General features: G+C 45.1%; 1 protein-coding gene across 5 annotated transcripts in view; it reads left to right on the top strand.

Moving 5' to 3' along the window:
* Positions 1–21,431, top strand: part of BCAS3 (BCAS3 microtubule associated cell migration factor) — a 370,477-nt gene that overhangs the window by 328,631 nt on the left and 20,415 nt on the right. For all 5 annotated transcript variants that reach the window (XM_064467926.1, XM_064467925.1, XM_064467929.1 and 2 more), the window contains one exon: positions 17,698–17,865. In XM_064467926.1, the coding sequence (XP_064323996.1) occupies positions 17,698–17,865 (168 nt within the window). The remainder of the gene's footprint in view (positions 1–17,697; positions 17,866–21,431) is intronic.

Here is a 21,431-nt window from a genome sequence, read left to right as displayed (position 1 = left end):
TGTCCTTAACTCATGGATATTAAATATCAGGAGCAGACAGCCTTGATTTCCTTAAATTTTCTTATTATTATCTCTGTCAGCCTCCTCCAGGCATCTCTGTAGTGCTGGCAGCCAGGAGGAGAGATGCTGCTGGCTTTCCATGGTGCTGTGTCCATCCGTGCCACGTGCGGTTGCAAGTTGGTCACATGCACAGTTTTCTAATTGTAAATAACCTGGAAAACTGATGTAGCATTTTTATAAATCATCAGGTTCAGCATGACCAAATGCTTGAGTCACAAGAGTTGATAACATCAGGAGTAATGTTAACTAAAATCACCCCGTGCCCCGTCTGTGTTAGGGTGGACAGAAAAGGAACACGCGTCTTCAGAGGTCTTTTTCCTGGGTTATATCTATCTGCTCTTACTATTATCTTGGTTTTTAAAGGTTTGCAATTTGGCAAATCGATAGGCTCAAAATCAGTTTGTTTCTGACGTCAGGTGCTCCTGAGTTTGGCTCTGGGGCCAGCAGTCCCCTGTGCTCTGCTCCCGCGTGCTCCGCTCCCAGCCCTGTGCGCACGGCGGTTAGGGTTAGGGTTGAGGAATACCGGGATATTTGAATTCCGTGGTGCATCGAAGTACGTCTTCCCTTCTGAAATCCAGTACAGGCACATAGAAAGCTCATCTGGGTGTTTTCTGCTCACCTCCTGCGAGTGGTGCAGAGCTGCCTCGGGAGCCGAGAGGGTGCCCGGCACAGTCCAGCACGGAGGAGCAGTTCCTGGGTCCTGGGTTTGAGCAGTTAAACCATCCTTTGTGGACATGAGTTGGGTTTTTTTTTTTTCCATTGGGGGTACTTTCAGCTTTGAAATATTTAAGTTGAAGAAGTTAATTCACTTTAAGAAAGTTTACTTTTCGAGGGGAGGATATCATTGTAGTATTTTTGGCCACCACTTGAAAATTCCTCTAACCCTTTACTATAATAAGCAAATTGAGCAGATTAAAGACACATTACACTGCCAAATGGTTTTTCTACCCAGGGTGACATATATTTTTTCTGTGGAAAAGGTTGTGGGGTTTTTGTGAGCTGCTATGCTTTTTTTAGCACTTCCTGTTTTATTGTGTTTGAAGTGTCTTTGTGGTGACCTGTTGGGGTAAGATTCTTCCATATGGAAGTGTTTCTTCAACTTTTAATCATTTTGTTTAAAAAAAAAAAAAAGATTTTAAATCCGATTTGCAGATGTCTCTGGTTTTGTTCGCAGAGAGCTAGTCCAGCTCACTACAGTGTTGTAGAAATGTGAGTCAAGATGAATTGTTTATACACAGTGTGAAGATGACATCCACATATTTGCACTCTTAATTAAATTAGATACCTTCCTTAAAATCCATTTTAAATATCTGTATAAAAGCATTTGTTTGTGTTTTAATGTATTTTCCTCTTCAGAAAATTATATTCCTTTAAAGATTTGGGGTGAAATCCTGCCTTCACTGAATGCCTTGGCAAAACTCCTGTTGGTTTCGGTGGAACTGGGATTTCACCAGAAGACCCTGACTCTGTTGCAGGCATCTCTGAAGTCAAGTAATACCAGGATAACAAGCAATTTTGTCCTTTGCCTATTCCTGGAGAAAAATCTTGCTGGGATTTTACATAGGGTCAAAAAAAGTTACAAGTTTATTTTTAAATCTACGAGACAGAATTCTTCATTAATGTACAACAGAATGCGTTTTCCCTGCACTCATATTGGACTTGTTGGGTCATAACTGAGACCAGAATTTGGACCACTGTATTTGCATTATAGCTGCATCCTGTTTCCTATTAGTCTTGACACTAACATCTGAATTTCAGATTTCTTCTTGTTTAAGTTTAACTGCTCAATCAGTACATACAACAGACATCTCGGGACCTCTCTGTAGTCGTCTGGCTTGCACAGGGTGCAAGGGCAAAACTTGGCATCTGCACAAACAGTGCTGGAGCAGCCCCTGCGTTTGAGTCGGTAGAGCACAGTGTGTCATTACACAAGGCAGCTGGGGTTGTCGATCAGGCATCTCCAGACTTTCCCTCTGCATCACATCCTCAACGTTTTAACCGTAAGAAAAGGGGCTTTGACAGTATTTTTGAGCCCACATGTGAATACCACATGTTGAGGTCTTGTGTCTGCAGTTTCACTCCTAATTAAGTGTAGATGTAAGTACTGGGTATCTTATAAGGTCTTTGGCTCTCTGCAATTCACCACAAGCATCTAATTTCTACTTCCTTTGTCTTGAACCCATTATTTATATGAGAAGGGTAGGTGGACTCGGTGGTTACAAGCCTATTGGCTTATTGTGTTTCTGTAGCTGTCATCCTGTCAAAGGTCCTGCAGAAATTTGCACTACAGGCTCTTGCTAGTTTATTACGGGTAAAATCCCTTCCCGTGCTGAAGGCTAGCCCAAGGTCTGTGCACCACGTAAGTTTTACTAAGCCCTAAAAATGGGTCTTAAATGGTATATTGACCTTGCACCTGTTCTCAGCATGAAGGTGAACTTCATTCCTTATGAACAGTGAGATTTCCAGTTCAGTTTAGGCTGCTTGTCTTCACTGCTGTGAGTATTAGGATGGGTTCTCTAAACCTGCCTAAAACTAGATGCTGCAGCCTGCAGACGCTACAGCCTTGCAGGCTTTCTGACCTAACAACAGGATGGTTTGAAAAATAGCAGCTTTCTGATGTAGATGGGCACAGCACTCATCTGGTTTGGATTTTCAAGGTGTTCCAAAGTCATATTGTTAGCTACAGGGGGTCTTTCGTGAGCAGCGATATGCGCTGACTGGCTACTGAGACCTCAGAGCATTCCCAGATATTTATTTTTGGAAAACTGAAGTCAAGTCGCTGCATCGTCTCATGCCTGTCACTCAGGTGGAGAAGCTAAGGCATAAGGTGGACAAATTACTTTACTGGGCTGGTCAGAGTGGTGTCAACAAGACTCGGACATAAAGCTGAAAAGTTACTTTACTATTTCCATTCACTCTGGTTTCAGTGGCATGCAGAATGTATCGGAAACCATCTCAGGAAGGAAATCCGTGCAGCCTTGTTTGCATTGACCCGAAGATCATCCTGATGTAGTCTCTTTAGGTGATGCTTTCCCGTGTCCCACCTGACAAGCTAACGTGCTTAGATATGGGCATGGGTTTGGGACTGACTTTCAAAGCTGACATGAAAAAGATTGAATTGTGCACTTGTTGAAGGTCTTTGTCATCTCCAGGCCTTCTTTCCGTTGCGCCCTGGCAGAGCTTCAGGGCTCTGGGGAAAAGGTGCCTTCGGTTCAGTGGCAACTCTCCAGTTTAAATATTTCACCAAAACACCTCCAACGTATCCCGCTTCCTCAGTAGTTTCCGAACGGTGTCCAACTAGATGAAAATTAGCCAGTGCCTTAGTTTGTAGAGCTGCAAAGGTCAAATGTCTTGGAGAAACAAGGTGCTAAGATGCTAATTCTCCCCCTTGGAATGAGAAGGCAGTTCTCTGCTCGATTAAGCAGAAAATGCAGGTGGTCTTAAACATCTCTATTTTCACCTCCTGTTTTGAATGCAGTTAAACAAAATCTGCCGTAGTTGCAGGGAGAAGGATAACCAGCTTCCAGTGCAGTCCCAAATCCTGCCCTAAGATCAGCTATGAAGCAAATGGCGTGGGGAGGGAGCCCCTGTGCAGACTGCGAGTGTGCTAGCAGAGGTCCTGGGCTGGTGCCGGCCCCATCTGTCCTCAGCGCGGGACATGCAGGAAGCTCATCCCCAACTTCTGTTCTCACACCGCACCTCCTACACTTCTCCTCTTGGAATCTTGTTTTCCACTTTTTGGAGATTTGTGAAACATATGCTTTGGAGGGTTCCCAATTTTTTTTCACAGCAAGAAAAGAATTACTCTTTGCATTGTAAAAAGCCTCACGAAAAAGTACGCTCCTTCTTTATAATGGACTTGCCTGGCACAACTCGACAATCCACATTTCTCATCACTTCGCAGTGTACTTTTATAGGGTATAAAAATGGTGTTATGATCCATGTTCCCAAACCTTGCCTCAGCTAGCAAGAACATCAATAAATATGGCTTGATAGACACCAGAGCTGCACCACTGTTTCCCTCGGTGCTTTGAACGTGCCCTAACATACCTTTTGAATTTATTCTCCATATATGAAACTACTCGTGCCTCTGTTGACCTTTTAATGTATCAGAGGTAATACTTCTGTGCTTAGGAAAAGTTACTTCTCCCAGGATACATTTCCACTCTGGTCACTTACTGTACTTGGAAATGTTTTCTTTACTTCCTCTCACATCCCCCTTTTTTTCCTCATTCCTTGCTTTAAATTAATCTGCAGACAGGGAGGTCAGCGTACCTGGAACTGGCAAAAGAATTTACTTCCTTTCCCCCCCTTTCCTTTTTCTTCTCTCTCTGTAAAATTATTATTGTTATTTCCTCGGTTCACAACTGAGATGATGGGTTGATGTTTGAACAGTTACGTGCTCTGTTCCAGGAAAGTCTGTCTTTGTTCCAAGGCATCCAGCGCAGAGGCTCCTTCCACCTTGACCTTTCAGCAGCGCGCTGAAACATTTGGCAAGGTTTTTGTCACGTTTTTTGCTGCTGTCCAGCGTTTTTCAGAGGTTCCCCTTGGACAGCTTCCACCCTTGAGCTTGCCCACTGTAGGGGATACTTCTACAGGTATCGACACAGCCACATCGTCAGACCTGATGCACCCCTCTCGTTATCTTCATTCGCCGGTACGTGACACCCACTCACTCACCCCCTTGGATTTGCTTCTCTGTGGTTTAAAAGCAAGTTTTTCCTCCCGACGCTTTGTGCCAAGCGTACTCATCAGTGGCTTTGTGCTGACGGGAAGATTGTTAGGACACAAGGTTGGAACAGTGGTTGCTCCGACGGGCTCACAGATCATCGCTCTGCTGACAAAAGCGAGGCAGCGAGGCAGGCTGTCAGAAAGCAATCCCCTGTGCAAAATGTCAGTGATTTCACTCAGTTTTGGACTGGGAAAGGTGTAGGATCAGCTTCTACCTGAGTTACAGGATTCTCCCTAATAATCAGATTTCTTTTCTGTATTGAATTCCCCAGAAACTTGTGATAAGCCCCACTTCTGAGAGTTCACAACGGCTTAATTCTACAGTAAAACTGTCAGCAGTGATTTTCGGGTTTTTAAGACGGATTTTGGTTCTTGTACAGAACTACTTCTTACTAAATTCCTTTTCAACCAAACACACTTGTCATTTCTCAGCCATTAAAGACAATAAACTCCATCTTTGGATTTTTACATGCTGAATTTAGTTTATAATGATAGATACTTGTTTATAACAGGCTGAAGATTTTTGCTAGCTTTTTGGCATATAAATTGGAATCTTCTCATTTGATTCGTAGTTATTAGTAGCAGGTTTATCCTTGTAAATATGTACAAGCTATGATTCCAGTGGAATATTTATTGTCCACAAGAATGGTAGCATGCAGCTCTCGGGATCTGTCTTGCCTTGGCAAGCAGCATGGTTATAATAATCAAACTATTCACATGGACTGAAGCTCGTTTCACAGGAGGATTTAGGTATTGCAACCCAGAAGGTCACGGTACCAGGTTTTAGATGCCAGGGACCCTGGGGAGGGACGGGCTTTCCTCCCCTGGCCGGCGGGGCTGTGCGTAACGGGGCAGCTCCACCTCTGGGTGTGAATGGTCCCACGTTTGCTGTGGTGCTTAAGCCAGCTGGTGCTGTGAAGTGTGTTTAGAGCAGCCTATAAAGTGTGCGCAGAGCTGAGTGGCTGAATCAGGCCCTCCTGGGGAAGCAGGTGGGGAGAAACACCCACTTTGATCATCCCAGATGTGCTGGGACGGGGCCAAGGTGCTGGGAAAACTGGGGCAGTTCTTCCTGGATCCAGGGAAATCTGCCAGACAGGGCCAGGGCCTGTGGGGTCAGGCAAGGATTTGGGGCATCATGATCTGGACTTCCAGACATGGAAGTTCCTCCTTCATCCCCCTCTGTGTGCCTGGTCCCTTTGGGCTTTCGGTGGTTTCTAGTTGAATGGTTAATCCCAAATTACATTATTGGTTGCATTGTTTCATAAATCACAGCAAAGCATGTCCTTGCCATCAGTGCTCCAAAATGGGGGTTTATTGAAGGCAGAAAAGATTGGCTATAAAAATCTGATTCTTGTGCTTCGAAATTAGAGCATGCTGCATTTCATAAATTAATGGCGCAGCGTGAATTATCAGACCTTCCTCTTACCCCTGATCTTTTTTGCACTTGTTTGGGTTGATGCAGCCAGTTTCTGTCCTTTCCTGCTTTCGCGGGAGATCCGCTTGTCTCAGTGATATGGAAGCGTACGGCTGAAGCAGCGAGGCAGCTCCCCACAGGCAGCCGCCTGCATGCAAGGGATGGGGGATCTGACATGGTCCCTTCGGCCAGCATCTCCACTGGTGGGTGTACATCAGCCGTATTCATCTGAAGTCAAGGAGTTTCACTGAGCATCTGGCAGCAGACTTTAACCCGTGCACAAATGTTCGTCTACTGTTTGTTGAAAAACCTCTATGTAGTGGGCTTTCTAATAGGCAGTGATCAGATGGGAAATGACAGAAAAATTCCAAGATAAGGACATTATTAAGAAAATATTTAATTTTAATTTGTCCCAATAAGAATAACGCTGTATAGGCACATGCTTCCAGTCACTTCTTCTGACTTCTGTAACAGAAGGTCAGAGTGCCATTGTCAAGTAAAAAAATGGTGGTGTTATTCAAGGCAGTAGAAGTCCTTGTGTGACTTTTTTTTTTTAAGTAGTTTTTGCTTATTCCTGAAAGCTTTGCTTTTAGGCAAAACCAGTGAGCCATCTTTGCCTAGCTCCTGTTTGCATTTGGAGTTGTTGCTGCAGATTGTCAAGTGCAAACATGAGGCCTGTAGAAGGGTAAATCTCCTGCCCTTTGAGTACGGTCTTTTCCAAAGATGAGAGTGAGATGAGTTAAATGACCGAAAGCCTTAGGCTAGGACATGCCAGTTGCAATAATTTTTTCACTCCATCATCTCACCTTGCAATGTCGCTCTGCCTTATCCAGCCACCATATGTCTGATGGATAATATAAGTGACAAGGGCAAAACCTCCTCAATGTATGCAGAGGAAAACTTCAGGCAGCGAGGACGGGTCTGCTGGCTCCTGACCAGCTGGGTGCTGCCTGGCCTTTCCAAAGCCTGCCTGGCTGGGGTGAAATCCCTCCCTTGGACAGGGTTTGGGAGATCAGGCCCTGGTACTGTGAGTCACCAAGTGCTCTGGCCCCGCTCCAGCAGCACGCTTAAGCACACGCGTAACTTTCAGCATATATATGCTACCATTGAAGTCATCTGGCTGTTTGCATGCTTAAAATTAAATGTATGCTTAAGCTGGCTTGGGACCAGAGATTTCAGTGGTAGGTCCAGTCCTTGCTGGAGCTCAGATAACTAGCTCGTGCAACTTGGCACATGCTTTAAATGAATTCAGAATCAGGCCAAAAGAATTTATCTTCCCGGACTTGGAAGGCTTACAAGGAAACAAGTTTAAGGTTTTTTAAATTTTGATTATTTTCTAAACATTAAATTTCACATTTCTCTGTAGGCCTTAAAGAAACACGTTTTCCTAGCATTCTTGGAGGGATCTAGAGACTTGGAGTGAGCAATTTCCAAAACACCCAGAGCTGATAGAAGGGCCATCTGGGAGCTGCTGGGCAGGACTCGGCAGCTCCAGAGGTCCCATCCAGTCATGTGTTTCCCTGCCTTCTAGGAAGATGTGCCATTGCACTGGGGTGTCCTCAGACAGATTTCTTTCTGGGCAGCCCTGGCAGAGACTTGCCCAAGTGACCTTGGGTGAGTTACTTGGTGTTCCAGCTCTTCCCTGGTGTAAGCAATAAAACTCTTAACAGCAGCATTGGTAATTCATTTTGCCTCAGCAAAGGATTTGGCCCTCTAGGTGTGTTTTGCAATCTCTCCTCCACTCCCTGATCTTGGTTGCCCAATTAATAAGTAGCAACAGAGAGTTTCCAAACCAGTTCCTGATGTTAATGGTGCTCTGTCCTTACAGCGGCCACTCAGCTGCCCCGAACACAAAATTTCCATCACTCTGGTTTAATGCCTGAACCTGTCTCGTGCTGTTTGTGGAATACGTTAAAATACTTGTAGGGAAGCTGTGATTACAGCAGGCCGTGCGCATAGTATTAGGTAGAACTCTAATAAGTTGAATGTTACAGTGTCAGGAGGAGGTCATCGCTCCTCTGTTACTCCCTAAGGAAAGCCGGTTGCAGCATAGGTGTACGGCAAGGAGTTGTACAACGGACATGGAAACCCCCACGATAGGTGATGCAAATATGCTAATTTCTACAAAGCAGTTGCAAACGGCAGATGCTTACGGACGCTGCGGGCAGCTGCGCGGCTTTGGGCTGGCAGGGGCAGGCGAGGGCAGGAGCCGGGGCACTGCCGTGCGCGTGCTGGGCAGCGACCGGCAGGAGAGTAGAAAGCACCCTCCGAGCTCCTCCCGAACGCCCAGCGAGTGCCTGGTATTTGCAAGTGAGATTTATTTATCCTGTGTACAAGTACCGCTTATTAGACAGTAGCTTGGAACCGATGCGTACATTATCTCATAGTGAGGTAAGACAAATAAATTACAAGTTAGAGGCCCCGCGTGGGATTAGTGATGCACCTTAGGAAAATATTTTGGTTTCTGTTTATATGTCGGCTGGGTTGTGAAATGTTTCATCTGGAAAAGGTGATATGAGACCACAGAAATATTTCCTCTTATAATACAAAAAATATTTCAGTTTCATTCTTAAGCAGTTCCTAGTGATATAAACCAAATTTCACGTTTCCGGAGCTTCGATGGCTGCTCAGTCTCTTTCCTACAGATTCTCTTCTGCAAACTTTCTCCTGGCTGATAAGAAACTGCCCATTTATCTCCCTTTGTTTGTGAACATTTCTCTGTGTGCATATTACTTATCAAGAAAAAACTACCCCAAGCCCAGCAGAAGCCTCTGTCTCTGGAGCAGGAGGGCAGTGAGGGTGCCCGGGCAGGGTTTAGGGCAGTGTGCTGGGCCACATCCATCCCGGCTGCACGGCTCCATCCAGGTGGGTCGGTGATGGAGAAGCCTTCGCCCCTCCTTTGCAGCGGGTTTAAGCTACGGTATCACCTACAATTCAGCTGTGGAGGAACTGTGTACCCACAATGAACTTGGCCTTTCCAAGCATTACACTCTCTGTTTCTATTACACAAGAATCTCCTATTACAATTGGAGTGATATATTGGTATATAGCACAGTTCCAATGTTTTTTCAACACTAAGATTTTTTTAATTCAAATGAAACAATCGGAATTAAATTCCTTGGCTCAGACAGTTACCACTAATTCTCAAGCAATATGACAAATCCACACTTGTGTCTCGAAGTGTAACATAAGATCTTAGTTACCCAGAAAACCCCGATGAGTTGTCAGATCTTTCCTTACTTGTGGGTAAACATGAACCTTTTATAATCCATTTTGTGTCCTTTGTACATCTGTGTGTGTGTCTATATATATGTGCCTATTTGCACATGCCACGAGATTGATAATAAGCAAGATTAATCTCGCTGTTTTCTTAAGGGAAGTAATATATTATTCAAGTTCCTCCAGTGGAATTGGCGTATCTCTGCCTCGCGAAGTGAGCGCGCTAAGACAGGGTGTGCCTTCAACCCCCTTCCAGTGAGTTCAGAAATGCCTTGGCATATAAACAAATAAGCATCATTATGTAGTGTCACCGAAACACCAGATGTACCCTTCCTGCATCTTACGCAGCTTTTCCCAGCGAAGCCAATACAAAGACTTCAGCGTCATAAAGTTGCAGCTTTTATTCAGATGAGAAGTAAAACAAAACAAAGACTCGTCTAACAAAGCCTCGGCTGAGATTTAATGGAATTCATTGTGTGTTTAAATTTCCTAATTTCATCTTACTGTAAGCTTAACTAAGTGGTAGATCTTCAGAGAGTAGGAAACTTTATAGGAGGAAAAAAAAGTTCCTGGATTTTCTAATTTTAACCAGGACTGAGAATTATAAGTATGTGAATACCACAAGAAAACATTTCCAACCTTGCAAAAACTAAAAAGTGCTGAAGATCTTTTGCGAATCCTTTTTTAATGAAATTTCCAGACCTAGAGGTTGAAAGAACATCAGGTGAAGTTTCTGCTGTGCAGCATCGTACCTGGTAACGCGCACCCACCCCAGCTGCCCCGCGTTGTGCAGAACCCTGTTCTTCAGGATGCTCTATGTCAGGATTAAGTGTAGAGAAATGTTAATCTCTAAGGGGGCTTGGGGCTGATCATAGCATTCCTGATTTTTGCCAAGCGTTCCGATTCTGCAACGCTGTGAAGAGTTAAAATATGCAAGAATCTTGCTATTCAATGGGGAAAAGAACCATTTTTTCTTGGAAATTATTTTTATTGTGAGGGGGTATTTTGGTTTTAAAATCATAATAGCATCCAGCTATGCTGTAGTTTCCATCTCTTTTTGCTTTTAGGCCACTAAACAAATTGCATGCAGAGCTGCAGAAAGAGTACGAATACAGTATTGTTATTTCTCAATGCACTGTATTCCGTAGGTTGCAGTTGAGCTGTGCCTTCCCCGTCGGCGCCTGCAGCGCGTAGTGGCAGCCGCCTGTGCCCGCAGCAGAGCCCACGCTCGCCCCCAGCATCTTGTTCTTTTAAGCAAGATGACAAAGTCCTGTGCTTCTGGTACTGCAAAACCACGGCATAAGTTTTCCCGATGACACCAAACGCAGATTTTTTTGCATTTTATCTTTTCAGTCCTGCTTTGGATGGATGTCGCATCCTGCCTCCAGTTTTTAAACCATCCTGTCTATCTCCCGTGTCCTTTTGCTAACCTCCGTGCCTCTGGGGAAGCCAGGAGCTTGGCCAGGGCTGCAGGAGTCCTCGGCGATGCTGAGGGGGCTCTTGGGGGGATTCCTTCAGCTTTGCCAGCCCGGGGCTTGACGTCAGCGCTGCCGTGACGCTCGGGTCCCTCGTTTGGTGGCCAGGTGTATTACCCACGGGCTGGTGTGAAACTGCAGTTTGGATGGCATAGAGAGCCACAGGGAGCATTCAAGGCAAAGGCAGAGTTTAATAAATATACTTAATCATTTATGTTTTGACCTTAACCCAGACTCATACTCAGACACAGAAAGCAGAGAGTTGAAAACGTACTTTGTCAAGGCTCCGTTGGCTGATGCAGTGGTAAAACAGGGCAGCCTTGCTCTGAGGAAAGGCAGATCCTTCAGAAAGGAGAGTAAAAGGTCAGAACTAATCCAAAAGGACAAGCAGTGTATGTCTGTGTGTATATTGGGTTTCACATATGAAATCCAGTCATGATAAATCTGATGGCTTTAGAAACATCTACTTTGATTAATGAAAACATAGTTCCCATAGACCATGGGTTTCATACTTCAAAGTTCTCCTGGATTTAGGACCTTAGGTTTTGCTTATTCATATAACATGCAGGAAACTATTTTTAAATGAATAAGGGAGGTTTTTTTTAAAAAAAAAAAAAAAGGCAAAGTTTCAACATCAGTGGTACAGATAGACTGGATAATAAGGAGCAAAATTAACAAACAACAGACATTTTATAATGCATTTTACAATAATGTTTACATTTTTTCCTTTATATTTGTTTTTCCTTGAAAAGATTTATGTATTTATAAAAATATCTCACTGCTCCAGCTCTGAAAATTGCAGCCTCGCTCGCATTCAAAAGCCTTCACGATGGCTGTGATCGCTGGCTGTGTTCCTAATCATCTGAAACGCTTCTCCTGAGCCTGTGGTTAACCCCTTGTGCAGGAAAGGAGGAGACAGCATTTGTCGGGGTGGTGGGGAGGAGGAGGAGGAGGAGGGCGAGACTGTCCCTAAGGACCTGCCGAGCTTGCACTGCGGCACGGCTATGATCCTGAACGTTGCCATCCGTTGCCTTGGCCGGCAGCCCGGCTGCGGCCGGTGCCACAGCAAACGTGGGCGATGGCTGGGCAACCTCCTGCCCAACCACCCTCCGTCGTCCCCGCAAAGCCGCTGGGCACGGGGACTCCCAGGGCCGCCCCGCCGCCGGGCTTGCTCCTCCTGGCAGCTGCGTGTTTGCTTAAAACTCGTTTAGAAATAATGACAGAGGCATAAACAGTATTTTTGTTTACAAGTCTGTAGCACTGAGGAGGGACACAGGAACCTCTCAGCCTTGCTTAGCCAAAAGTTCAAAGGGATTTGAAAGTGTTCGTTGCCTGTGGGACTGGGCACCCCGACTGAAGTCTCCATTAATTAAATGCACTCACAGGATACAGAGCTGGTGAGTAATGTCCTGTTTATAGCAGAACTGTGAGCGATTCTGGAAAAAAAGTAACTCCGTGGGAGGGAAGATGACAGGGAAAGAGTTACTCGCAAAGGCTGTAGCTCCTGCCGTCCTTTCCAAAGGCAGTAATTAACGCTCACACCTTGATTTAACAGCCGTGCACGGAGGTGAGTTGTTGCAAAGTCTGTCACATGTAAGCTGATGTGCCGGGGGAGAGTGGGAAGGCAGCACGTGAGCTGTGCATGGGAGAGGATCGGCAGCGCGTGCTGCCGAGCACGGGCACGTGTTCAAATGTCAGATACGGGGCAGGGCGGGGAGATGCTGCTTCCTCCATGCTTAAATGAGGAATTTGCGGGGGTCCCCCTTCAAGTACTGAGAGCTGCTGCTTTGTGGCATTCCCCCTGGAGTAACAAAATTATGGCGTGGAAGTGAATTGGCAAACCCTGTAGGAAAGTTCAACCATTAATATTTAAACGGGTACGTTACAATTTGACTCACTTCTTTGGGCAAGGAATTTCCATGCACTGGTTCCTCACACGCCCATGGGGTTCTCGCTCCCGGCCGAGGCTTTTCTGGGCAGCTCTGTCATGCTCACGCTGCGGTTACCGGTGCGTCCGGTGCCAAATGGATCGGGAGTCCCTTCAAAGGCCACTCCTGCTCCTGAAGGGGCCAAAAAAGGCACGGGCTTGGTGATGGGCAGCCCCTCGTCTCCCGCTGAGACCATCTCGGTCGCGCCCCAGGGTCTGCATCCCGAGGGACTGAGCCCCCACCCCTTTCACGAGAAGGATGCATCTTTTATCGGTTAAAATTGGCAGGTCATTTCCTCTCCTATTTACTCTGTTATTTTTGCTCACACGTATGTTGCAATATGCAAGGTGAGGCTCAAAACTGTCAAGGTCTTTAATAGAACCATTACTGTATTTTTGGAGAACATACTCTTTTTGATTTACTGTTCCTTAGAAGACAGGAAATGGAGCTACTTGATTTCATATTTTAAACAAAGCCGTCCAGAGGTTTAATGAAAAAAATTTCCCCTGGCTTTCGAATTAAAGGCTATGGTGAAAGATTTAGCTTAGCTATTTTGACTTAGAAAAATAACACACTAGAAGCATTAAAATATTTTGTAAAAATACTTTTTACTACTAGGTTTTTCGGAGAAGAAAATAAGCTGCTCTGGTTTTCTCGGTTTTGGTTGGTAGGGCTAACTGTGAAATGAAAGGATGTTTCCAAGGTTTGGGGCTTTTTTTTTTTTTTTCCTTTGTGTAGAATTTATTTTCCTTTTACATTAAAAGCCTTGAAACAATTGCAATGCGAAAGACAAATCCTGTGCTTCTAAGCAAGGTAATTTGGTATGAGTAATAACAGAAGTCCTTGCCATTAATAAAATGCGAGAAACATTAAGCAGAAAGACGGGGGGCCTGATCCTGCTCCATCCGGCAGCAGCGTGAGTAAAGGGCAGTGCTCGTTGGGAGGCAAATGTCAGTGGAAGGACAGAAGTGGGAGATCAGTATCAGGAGAAAATGAAAGTTTTAATAGGAAAATCCAGTGTGCGGAGCAGAATTAGCTCGGAGTGTTTGGGGCAGTGTAAAGCTAAACACGCTGGAATTGCAAAACAAAGCACCTTCGACCTAGATGTTCAGGCCAAGGTTTCTGCTCGTTCCATTCGGTTTGATTTGGGGTTGTTTTTTATTTGTAGTGCCGTGGGTCTGGGACGGTGCTTGGGTATCATACAAAGGAGGCTCGTGGTCTTAATTTCTGCCCAGTTTCATCTTCAGTAAATAAGGGAAGAAGTAAATGTTCTGCTAGCTTGAAAGCACCGTGCGATAGGATGAAATGTTGACACAATTTTAAGTCAGTGGTATTTTTTTCAGTGATTTAATGGGGTTTCACCAGGATTTCACTAGTAATTGCTTTGACTAAAATAATGCCTAATTTCCTTCATTCTTGATCTAATTGAATTGCTCCTGTTAGGTGGAACCTGTTCCAGCATCAGAGCTGTATCAGGTCTGGGGGACAGGAGAAAGGCTAGGCTTCGCACACCAAGCTCTGGTATTGGTGGCTGTCAGTGGGATTTCAGCGGTTTGTCAGTAGAGGCACAGGGCGAAGTCTGCCTTCTCTCAACCCTTCAGTAATCCCTTGAATCAGCAGCAGCCTTCTCAGCCGCGTTGGTTCTGCGGTTGCATTCGGGCTGCGGGTTTCAGGGATTTTGAGAGCAGGACACTCCACTGAGGTTTATTTGTAAACTTCTCTCTGGCTGACAATAGGGAATTTGATACGTTATCAACTGAGATACTGGGATTGAAAAGGGGAGAGCAAGCCAGCCAGAAAAAGAGATTACACTTTAATACATAGCAAAGATATGGTTAGCTGCTATCAGTGTAAGTTTAATGCCACCAGCTCATGTGCCATTGGTAACAATGTGCGTGGGGCAAAGCACCCAAAGGCTCCTGGGGAGCAACCAGCCCGTCTGCCATTTCATGCGCTTCTCAGAAGAATTTTGCAAGGTGTAAAAATACCCAGGACTTAATTCTGCCTTGAAAAAAATTCTTTTACTTCGATACGTGTGCTGTCTGCCGATGCAAAGGCAAGAAGAGCAGGAAGGTCCGTGACAATCGGTCTTGTTTTTCCTGGAACAGTTTTCTTTTACATCAGAGAGGGACAGAGCTGGGCTTTATGGTAGGAAATGACCTGCCTGCTCAAGAAGGTCCCATTTTCTACCCCCACGCTCTAAGTAATCTCGGTGATACATCTGCATGTTCAGCTTTACATGGAACCCATTTTATCAATGTGTATATTGAAATAAGGAGGATTTTGTGGATTCCACTGCATGACAGAGCTGATGACGGTGCACAGACCTCCTCTGCCCCCGCCGCCCGTTACTCACAGGCAGGGCGATCACCCGTGGGGTGCAGTGGTGGCCGGTGACTCATAGCTGGGTGCCTGGATATGAATGGCATTGCCAGATGTGTGCTCCTAACATGAAGGAGCAAAAAGCGAGGAAAGATAAAACTAGAGCTTCACCAGCCTCACAGCTTTTTACAAGAAAACTTTCTGTGCAGTTAATCCCTCTAACCTGTATTTGCATTAACACTTGCAACCTCACACGTTGCTGCTAAGAAGTTTTGGCAGCTCTTGGCCCTGATTGCAGGGGTAACGCTGCACTTGTCTCCTCTGCTCTCACTCAAGTATCTCAGGAGCCAGAGACAGGCACTCTATGAAGTTTCTCCCTGTACACGTATGCAAGCATCTTGGCAGAGCTTCAAAAGCCATTTGCCTTATTATTCATGTCTGCTTGTAGGAGCAGAAATGCTCCCATTTCTCACTTTTGGAATAAGGGCAAGCACCAGTAAGAAGAGATTTTCTCATTGGCATCTCTGGCACAACCCTGCAAACCCCCAGGAGCTCGCCATCTCCCAGCTGCCACCCTGGGGTTTTGCGATACAGATCTAAAAGCCCCCCGGTAGCTCTCCAGGTATGGGACCAGCCCTATCAAGAATACCTGAAATTAGTGGGGTCTTGGAGTATATGCAGAGCGGGGGTCTCGGGGTCGCATGAAACAACAGAAAGATGACTTGAAAAAAAGAAGCTTTGAAAAAAGACCAAATTTTGCTTTTCCTCCTGCAGTTAGGATAGCTGACAATATGGAAATGTTGCAGAGACTTAAACATCATTGAAATTACTTCGCCTCCTCACTGCATTTTCTCAAACAAGCTTCAAGAACCCTTGCTTTAAAACAAATTAGTAGACTGGAGTAACCTTATAAATCCAAAGACCCATTAAAAGTTGAAATATTTGGTCATTCCTCCTCTCGGTTTAAACTGGGATTCATCCAGAGTTCAAGTGCATGTATCACATAAGAGCCACAGTCCCATTTTGTAGAGGTCCATTTTAGTGTTGATGGTTTTCTAGTGCCAGGAATCTACTCTGCAGCCAGGCAAAGAGATAAATCAAAGTTGTGCGCGCCGATGAAATTCAGGAGCCAGAAGTCACCATTGCAGCCCATATAAATCCCTGAATGCCAGCCCTGGTGCTTTTGTCCATGCCATTAGAGTTCAAAATTATCTGCCCCTCTTTGCTGATGTATGGATTAACCGGCTGCCCGAGTGTTTACTAACGGTTATCACCCGGTACTTTGGACGTTATCAGAGGAAGGGACGCCTGCCGCGGGGCTTGGTCTCTCACCCTTTCTATTACCACCTGTCAGTGGCAGGGAGTGTGCTGTGAAGCTGTACAGTCACAGACTACAAGTGTAGATAGTTTCTGACGGCTGATCAAAGGGGAAAACCAAAGGCCTGATAACAAGGACGTGTTTCATGTACTTTTAACTTTGAGAAACATTGGCATTTGCATTTTTTCCCCTCTGTAGGCTTGCAGAAACCAGGCACAATAAACGCTGCATATTCAGTTACCTAATAGTTGAGAAAATAGTGTGTGCTTGAAGCAACAAAGCATAACTGTAATCTTGTTCCAAGTGGGAATGATTTCAGTAAGCCTTCGCAGAAGACGTGCTGTATAATAAAGTAGAATAATTTTAATTTGTACTTCGAATTGATCTTGAATTCAGAATCTAATCTTTGCATTCAGCAGAGCATCAAACCCTGTTGTGAATGTGGTAATAACTGCAAGTTAAGGAATTATTTTAAGTGTCTTTTGCAGGTACGTGATCTCCGTTACAGTAGCCAGCATCTTTGGTAAAGCACTGCTCATAAAGGAGTCTCTGTTAGCTCACGTTTGACCTAAAGTTTCACAGTGCACAAACAGAGAATACCACAGATACCCCAGATGGAAAGAAGGGCTTGCTTTTTACCTTCAGTAGACATACTTCAAATATGAGGCAGAAAGCAAGCCGTCCTTTCCGCATCAGTCTGCCGTACTGTTGCGCTTTCCTGCTCAAGAGCAAGAAAGGGATATTGGCTAAAATTTGTGCCTATTAGCAAGGACAAAATGACTGTTTCCATTGTCGAAGATGAGCAGGGGGAAGAGTGCTCACCAGCAGCCCAGGGAAAGGCAAATCAACTTCAGAAATAATTTCTAGTTGTCTAGCATGTACTTCATAACGTATATACAGTGTTTCAACGTTACAGTTCCTGGTTCTGTGGTCATTTCCATCAGTGTCGTTATGCTGATTTCCCAACTCTCTCTAATATGAGACCAGAACTGGGTCTGTATTTTCAATTTAACCTTTTTGCTTACAGCTGCTTGGTCAAAGCTGTTCAGACCTTAGGGCTCTGTTCACTCCTGCTGTGCTATTAACACCAACATTTTAACTAATGTGCTAAAATTAGCTTTTCAGGAACTCAACATGCTAGGGCTTCTTTCTTTCCAATGCAGTAAATAATATGTACGGAAGTAGTTTGGTCCCAGGGTCTCCCAAACATCTCCCGTTTGTTTGTTGAAGGTGCCTTCGACCGGAGCGTGACCTTGCTGGAGGTGTGTGGGAGCTGGCCTGAGAACTTCAGTCTCCGTCACATGTCTTCCATGGAGCACACTGAAGAGGGCCTTCGGGAGCGCCTGGCCGATGCAATGTGCGAGTCTCCCAGCAGGGACATAGTGGGATCAGGAACAGGTACAAAGAAGAGGTGTGATCAGAGATCACGTACATCTCACCCAATGGTGATTTTTATTTTTTTTTTAAGTTTTGCTTTTCCTTTTCTCTGTACACTACCTCTCTGATTAATTACCTTCTATGGGGATCTCACTGAGGGTGAGATAAGTCATTTATAAAAAGAAAATGCTGGTAGATCACGTAAACATAGTCTGACAAGCCTAAAGTAACTTGAAGAAAAATACTGGTGCTTGAAGCTTCCTTACCTTATACCTGTGACAAGGGCTGCCCTCCCTCCCCCGCCAGCTCAGGAGCATCCGAGTCTCTGTGCAGATTGCTGCCCTTGCCCACCCTGCTCCAAACAATGTCATAATCACACACATCCTCATTTTGTGTCCTGAATAGAGCCACTGCAAAGCGCTGGTTCTGTAATCCAAATTAATCCATCTTCATCAGCGTCCATTATATTGATAAATTATATCATCTGTTTAAGTAAATGGAATAGCACGTCAGAGATTATGCTGCTCAGAAGGGGCCCGGTGGTAGGAGACGCTCAGAAATGTTCAAGCGTAGTTACTGCGGTTTTATTGTCTCCATTAATTTTGACTTGTTTTAAAAAACGCCCTCTAGTAAAAGGAGCAGGCCCATCTTTGATCCATGCGCCATTTGTGTTGTGACCAGCAGCTAATAGTAATGGTGGCTTCTAACATCAGCTGCCAGCTCGCTTGTCACTCTTCTGGCAACTTGCCTGGGAAGGAATAAAGAGGACAAGCCCTAGCAGAAGCGTGTGGGTGTTCCAACCTGTGGACATTACAGGAAGGCTGCACGGAGCAGAAGCTGCCTCTTCCTTTTGCTGTTGCCCTCACGTATTGCCGAGGGCCTCGTGCTGCTCTGAGCTCTGCCCTGCCCCAGCCGGAGAAGGCTTGGGGGCCCTCCCATCAGGGCTGGTCCCCCTGCTTTGCCGGTGGGTCGCTACTGAGCATGTACCCCACGGCAGGTCACCAAACTACTGCTGCCTCCCACCTTCTGGAGGAGGAGGCTGCAAAGAAGCAGATTTTAAGCCCTTGTATGTAGGTACCAATAGCAATAACCGAGCTGCTGAGTGGTGCAGAAGCACTCTTCAGAGCCCAGCTTGTCACCTTTCAAACTTTCTTTCCTCTGATTTCCATCTTGAAAAAGATGGAGTGGAGGGATGGGTTAAGATTTGGTATTAACAGAAAGAGTTCATTGAACACCAAGTATGGGTCTTAGTTACAGATCTGGTGCAAATTCTCACCAGCTTGTTGCCTCGGATGAGACACTTAACGTGCCCATGACTCCAGTGCTCTATCACTGAGGATAGAGGTGCCTCATGTTGCTGGTGTGAAGTTTAATCAGCTCATGTCTGCAAAGGGCTGTGAAAATGGACACAGGCACATATTTCATCACTTATTGACCCATACTGTGATCAGAGTGAACTTTGGGATGGTATCCACTCCCGATAGCAAGTCAGCTCCCCTTAGGCTGTGTACGTTAGGGGAAAGGTGAGGGGAATACCTCCTCTGGGAGCTGAAGGCATCTAGATGTGCCAAGTTAAGGTGACTGACTGCCCCAGAGACTTGACATATTATATTGTAAACCGAGAGCTTTGTCAGAGGCAGTGGTCTGTGTTTTCCTTCCATTTTCACCAAACCCAGCTGATAGCAGTGAGTGCCAACTTCTTTGGCATAAGATTAGGCTTACAGTACTGCAGGTGTAAAGACAGAAAGGAACTGTTTATAAAGATGCCATCACTGAGCTAAAATTAATTCAGAGAGATTTCTCCCAGCTTTTACTCCAGACACATAAATCTTCATAATGAGTGTAAGATAGATGCCATCTCAAAGCTGCAAATGTAAGCGGCAATACTGAGTAACACGAGCATTGACCCAACTCACCCCATCCTACTACCCTCCTCTCGCTCTCATTACGCTCTGTGCTTTCCTGCCTGTCGTGGGATTCTCTCTATCACTAACATACTTTATTCTCAGGATTTGGGCATGTGGTGACTCAGTGCAGCAGACAAAACCTGGTGATAAGGCTGTGAACTCCCGTGCCCTTTCCACTTCCATCCCCTAACGGCTCTTGAGCTGTTCTTCTTAGCAGATGGCCATAAAAAGTCCTCTCCTGCTCAGATGATACCTAGAAAACTGCACTTGCCTAGGGAGTCGACTAGCGCCCGCTACAGCATGCGTGGCTGCGCTCGCGGCAGGCTGCCAGCCAGCCATTTGTCAAGCTGTGGAGCACGGTAAAGTGCTAGCATCTGTCCGCTGGTTAATAAATGGGGGAAGATAAGTTCAGAGGTACATTACCCTTGCTTCAGAGAAGAGGTGTCTTTGTTGGCTTATAACAAGTAGGATAGTTTTCACTTCCCCCAAAACCACTTACATCTTAACAAAACTAGGCTGAACTGAATTATCTTTGAAAAACGTTCAGTTTTCTAGCCCGGCTCTTCCTTGCTTGAATTCTCTTCTGCCCACTCCCCTTAATGAAATGATAGCAAAGAGTTCAGCAGAGAAGGACACCGTAAATTTGCTTGATGGTGGTTGATTTATGTATCGGTACTGGTTCCAAAGACAGTGTTTATATTTCTGCATTGGACGCAAAATTATGGAAGTTATAAACCACCTCCTAATAATCCTAAATTGACTTGTTTTAACTATGCATGCCTTTATGTTATGTGTGCCTTTAGCCCCTCTTTGTGCTCCTTGGATTCTCTTTAGTCCTTAAATGCATTTTACAGAGATTTAATGAAACTTGCAAACTCTTTTTCAAAATGAAACATGAATTAATGAAAATTCCTAACTCCAAATGTGGAGATAGATACATGTGCAGTGCTCGGGTCCCCTGCTTGGACAAAGACAAAATGGGCAATAGGGTGGACAGTAAGACTTTATCAAGTGCTCAACTGGTCCTGACGTGCACTTAATGGCAAGAGATAAATAGATTCTTTTAATGCCTTAACTGTTAGGACATAGCTGACACATAGATTTATATAGTAATCAGGGCTGATACGCGGCGGTAGTGCAGAGGAAACACGTGTTCATGGTACACAGACCCCTTTGGGGAGTAGATATTCGCAGCGTCTTTGTTTCTTACCCACCCCGTTGCGTTGCAAAGCAGGGTTGGCAGTGCCTCGCTGGTTCGGTGGTCCTGGATATTGGCAGAGGCAGAAAGAACCCAAAGATTGGTTATACAGGAAACATCAAACTGGAGGATGCTAAAAACATGAGGAATAATTTGGCATTTGCAAGGAAGGGGAATTAAATGGTCTGATGGGTCTTTTCCACCTCTGACTCCGACTATTTGCCAAGGGCTGTCGGACAGTGGATGGGAGAAGAAGCAGGTCTGGAAAATGACCCCCCAAAAATCTACTTTCCTTGTGACCTAAATGGTAGCTCCAGTCATCCAGCTAGTTGACTTGATTGGGAAACCAGCTTTTTCCCTTGTCATCCAATTATCCAGACGACCCATGTCTATCTTAAGTGGAGTCTGCTGTACATAAGCTGTCAGCCTAGATACACATTTAATTCCAAAGAAGGCGTAAATTGGCAAAGATGCAAAAAGAT

The sequence above is a fragment of the Phalacrocorax carbo genome, chromosome 17, assembly GCF_963921805.1.
Source record: "Phalacrocorax carbo chromosome 17, bPhaCar2.1, whole genome shotgun sequence".
In the NCBI taxonomy this organism is placed as follows: domain Eukaryota; kingdom Metazoa; phylum Chordata; class Aves; order Suliformes; family Phalacrocoracidae; genus Phalacrocorax; species Phalacrocorax carbo.
Note: the sequence above shows the minus strand (reverse complement) of the source record. Positions and strands in the feature narration are given on the sequence as shown.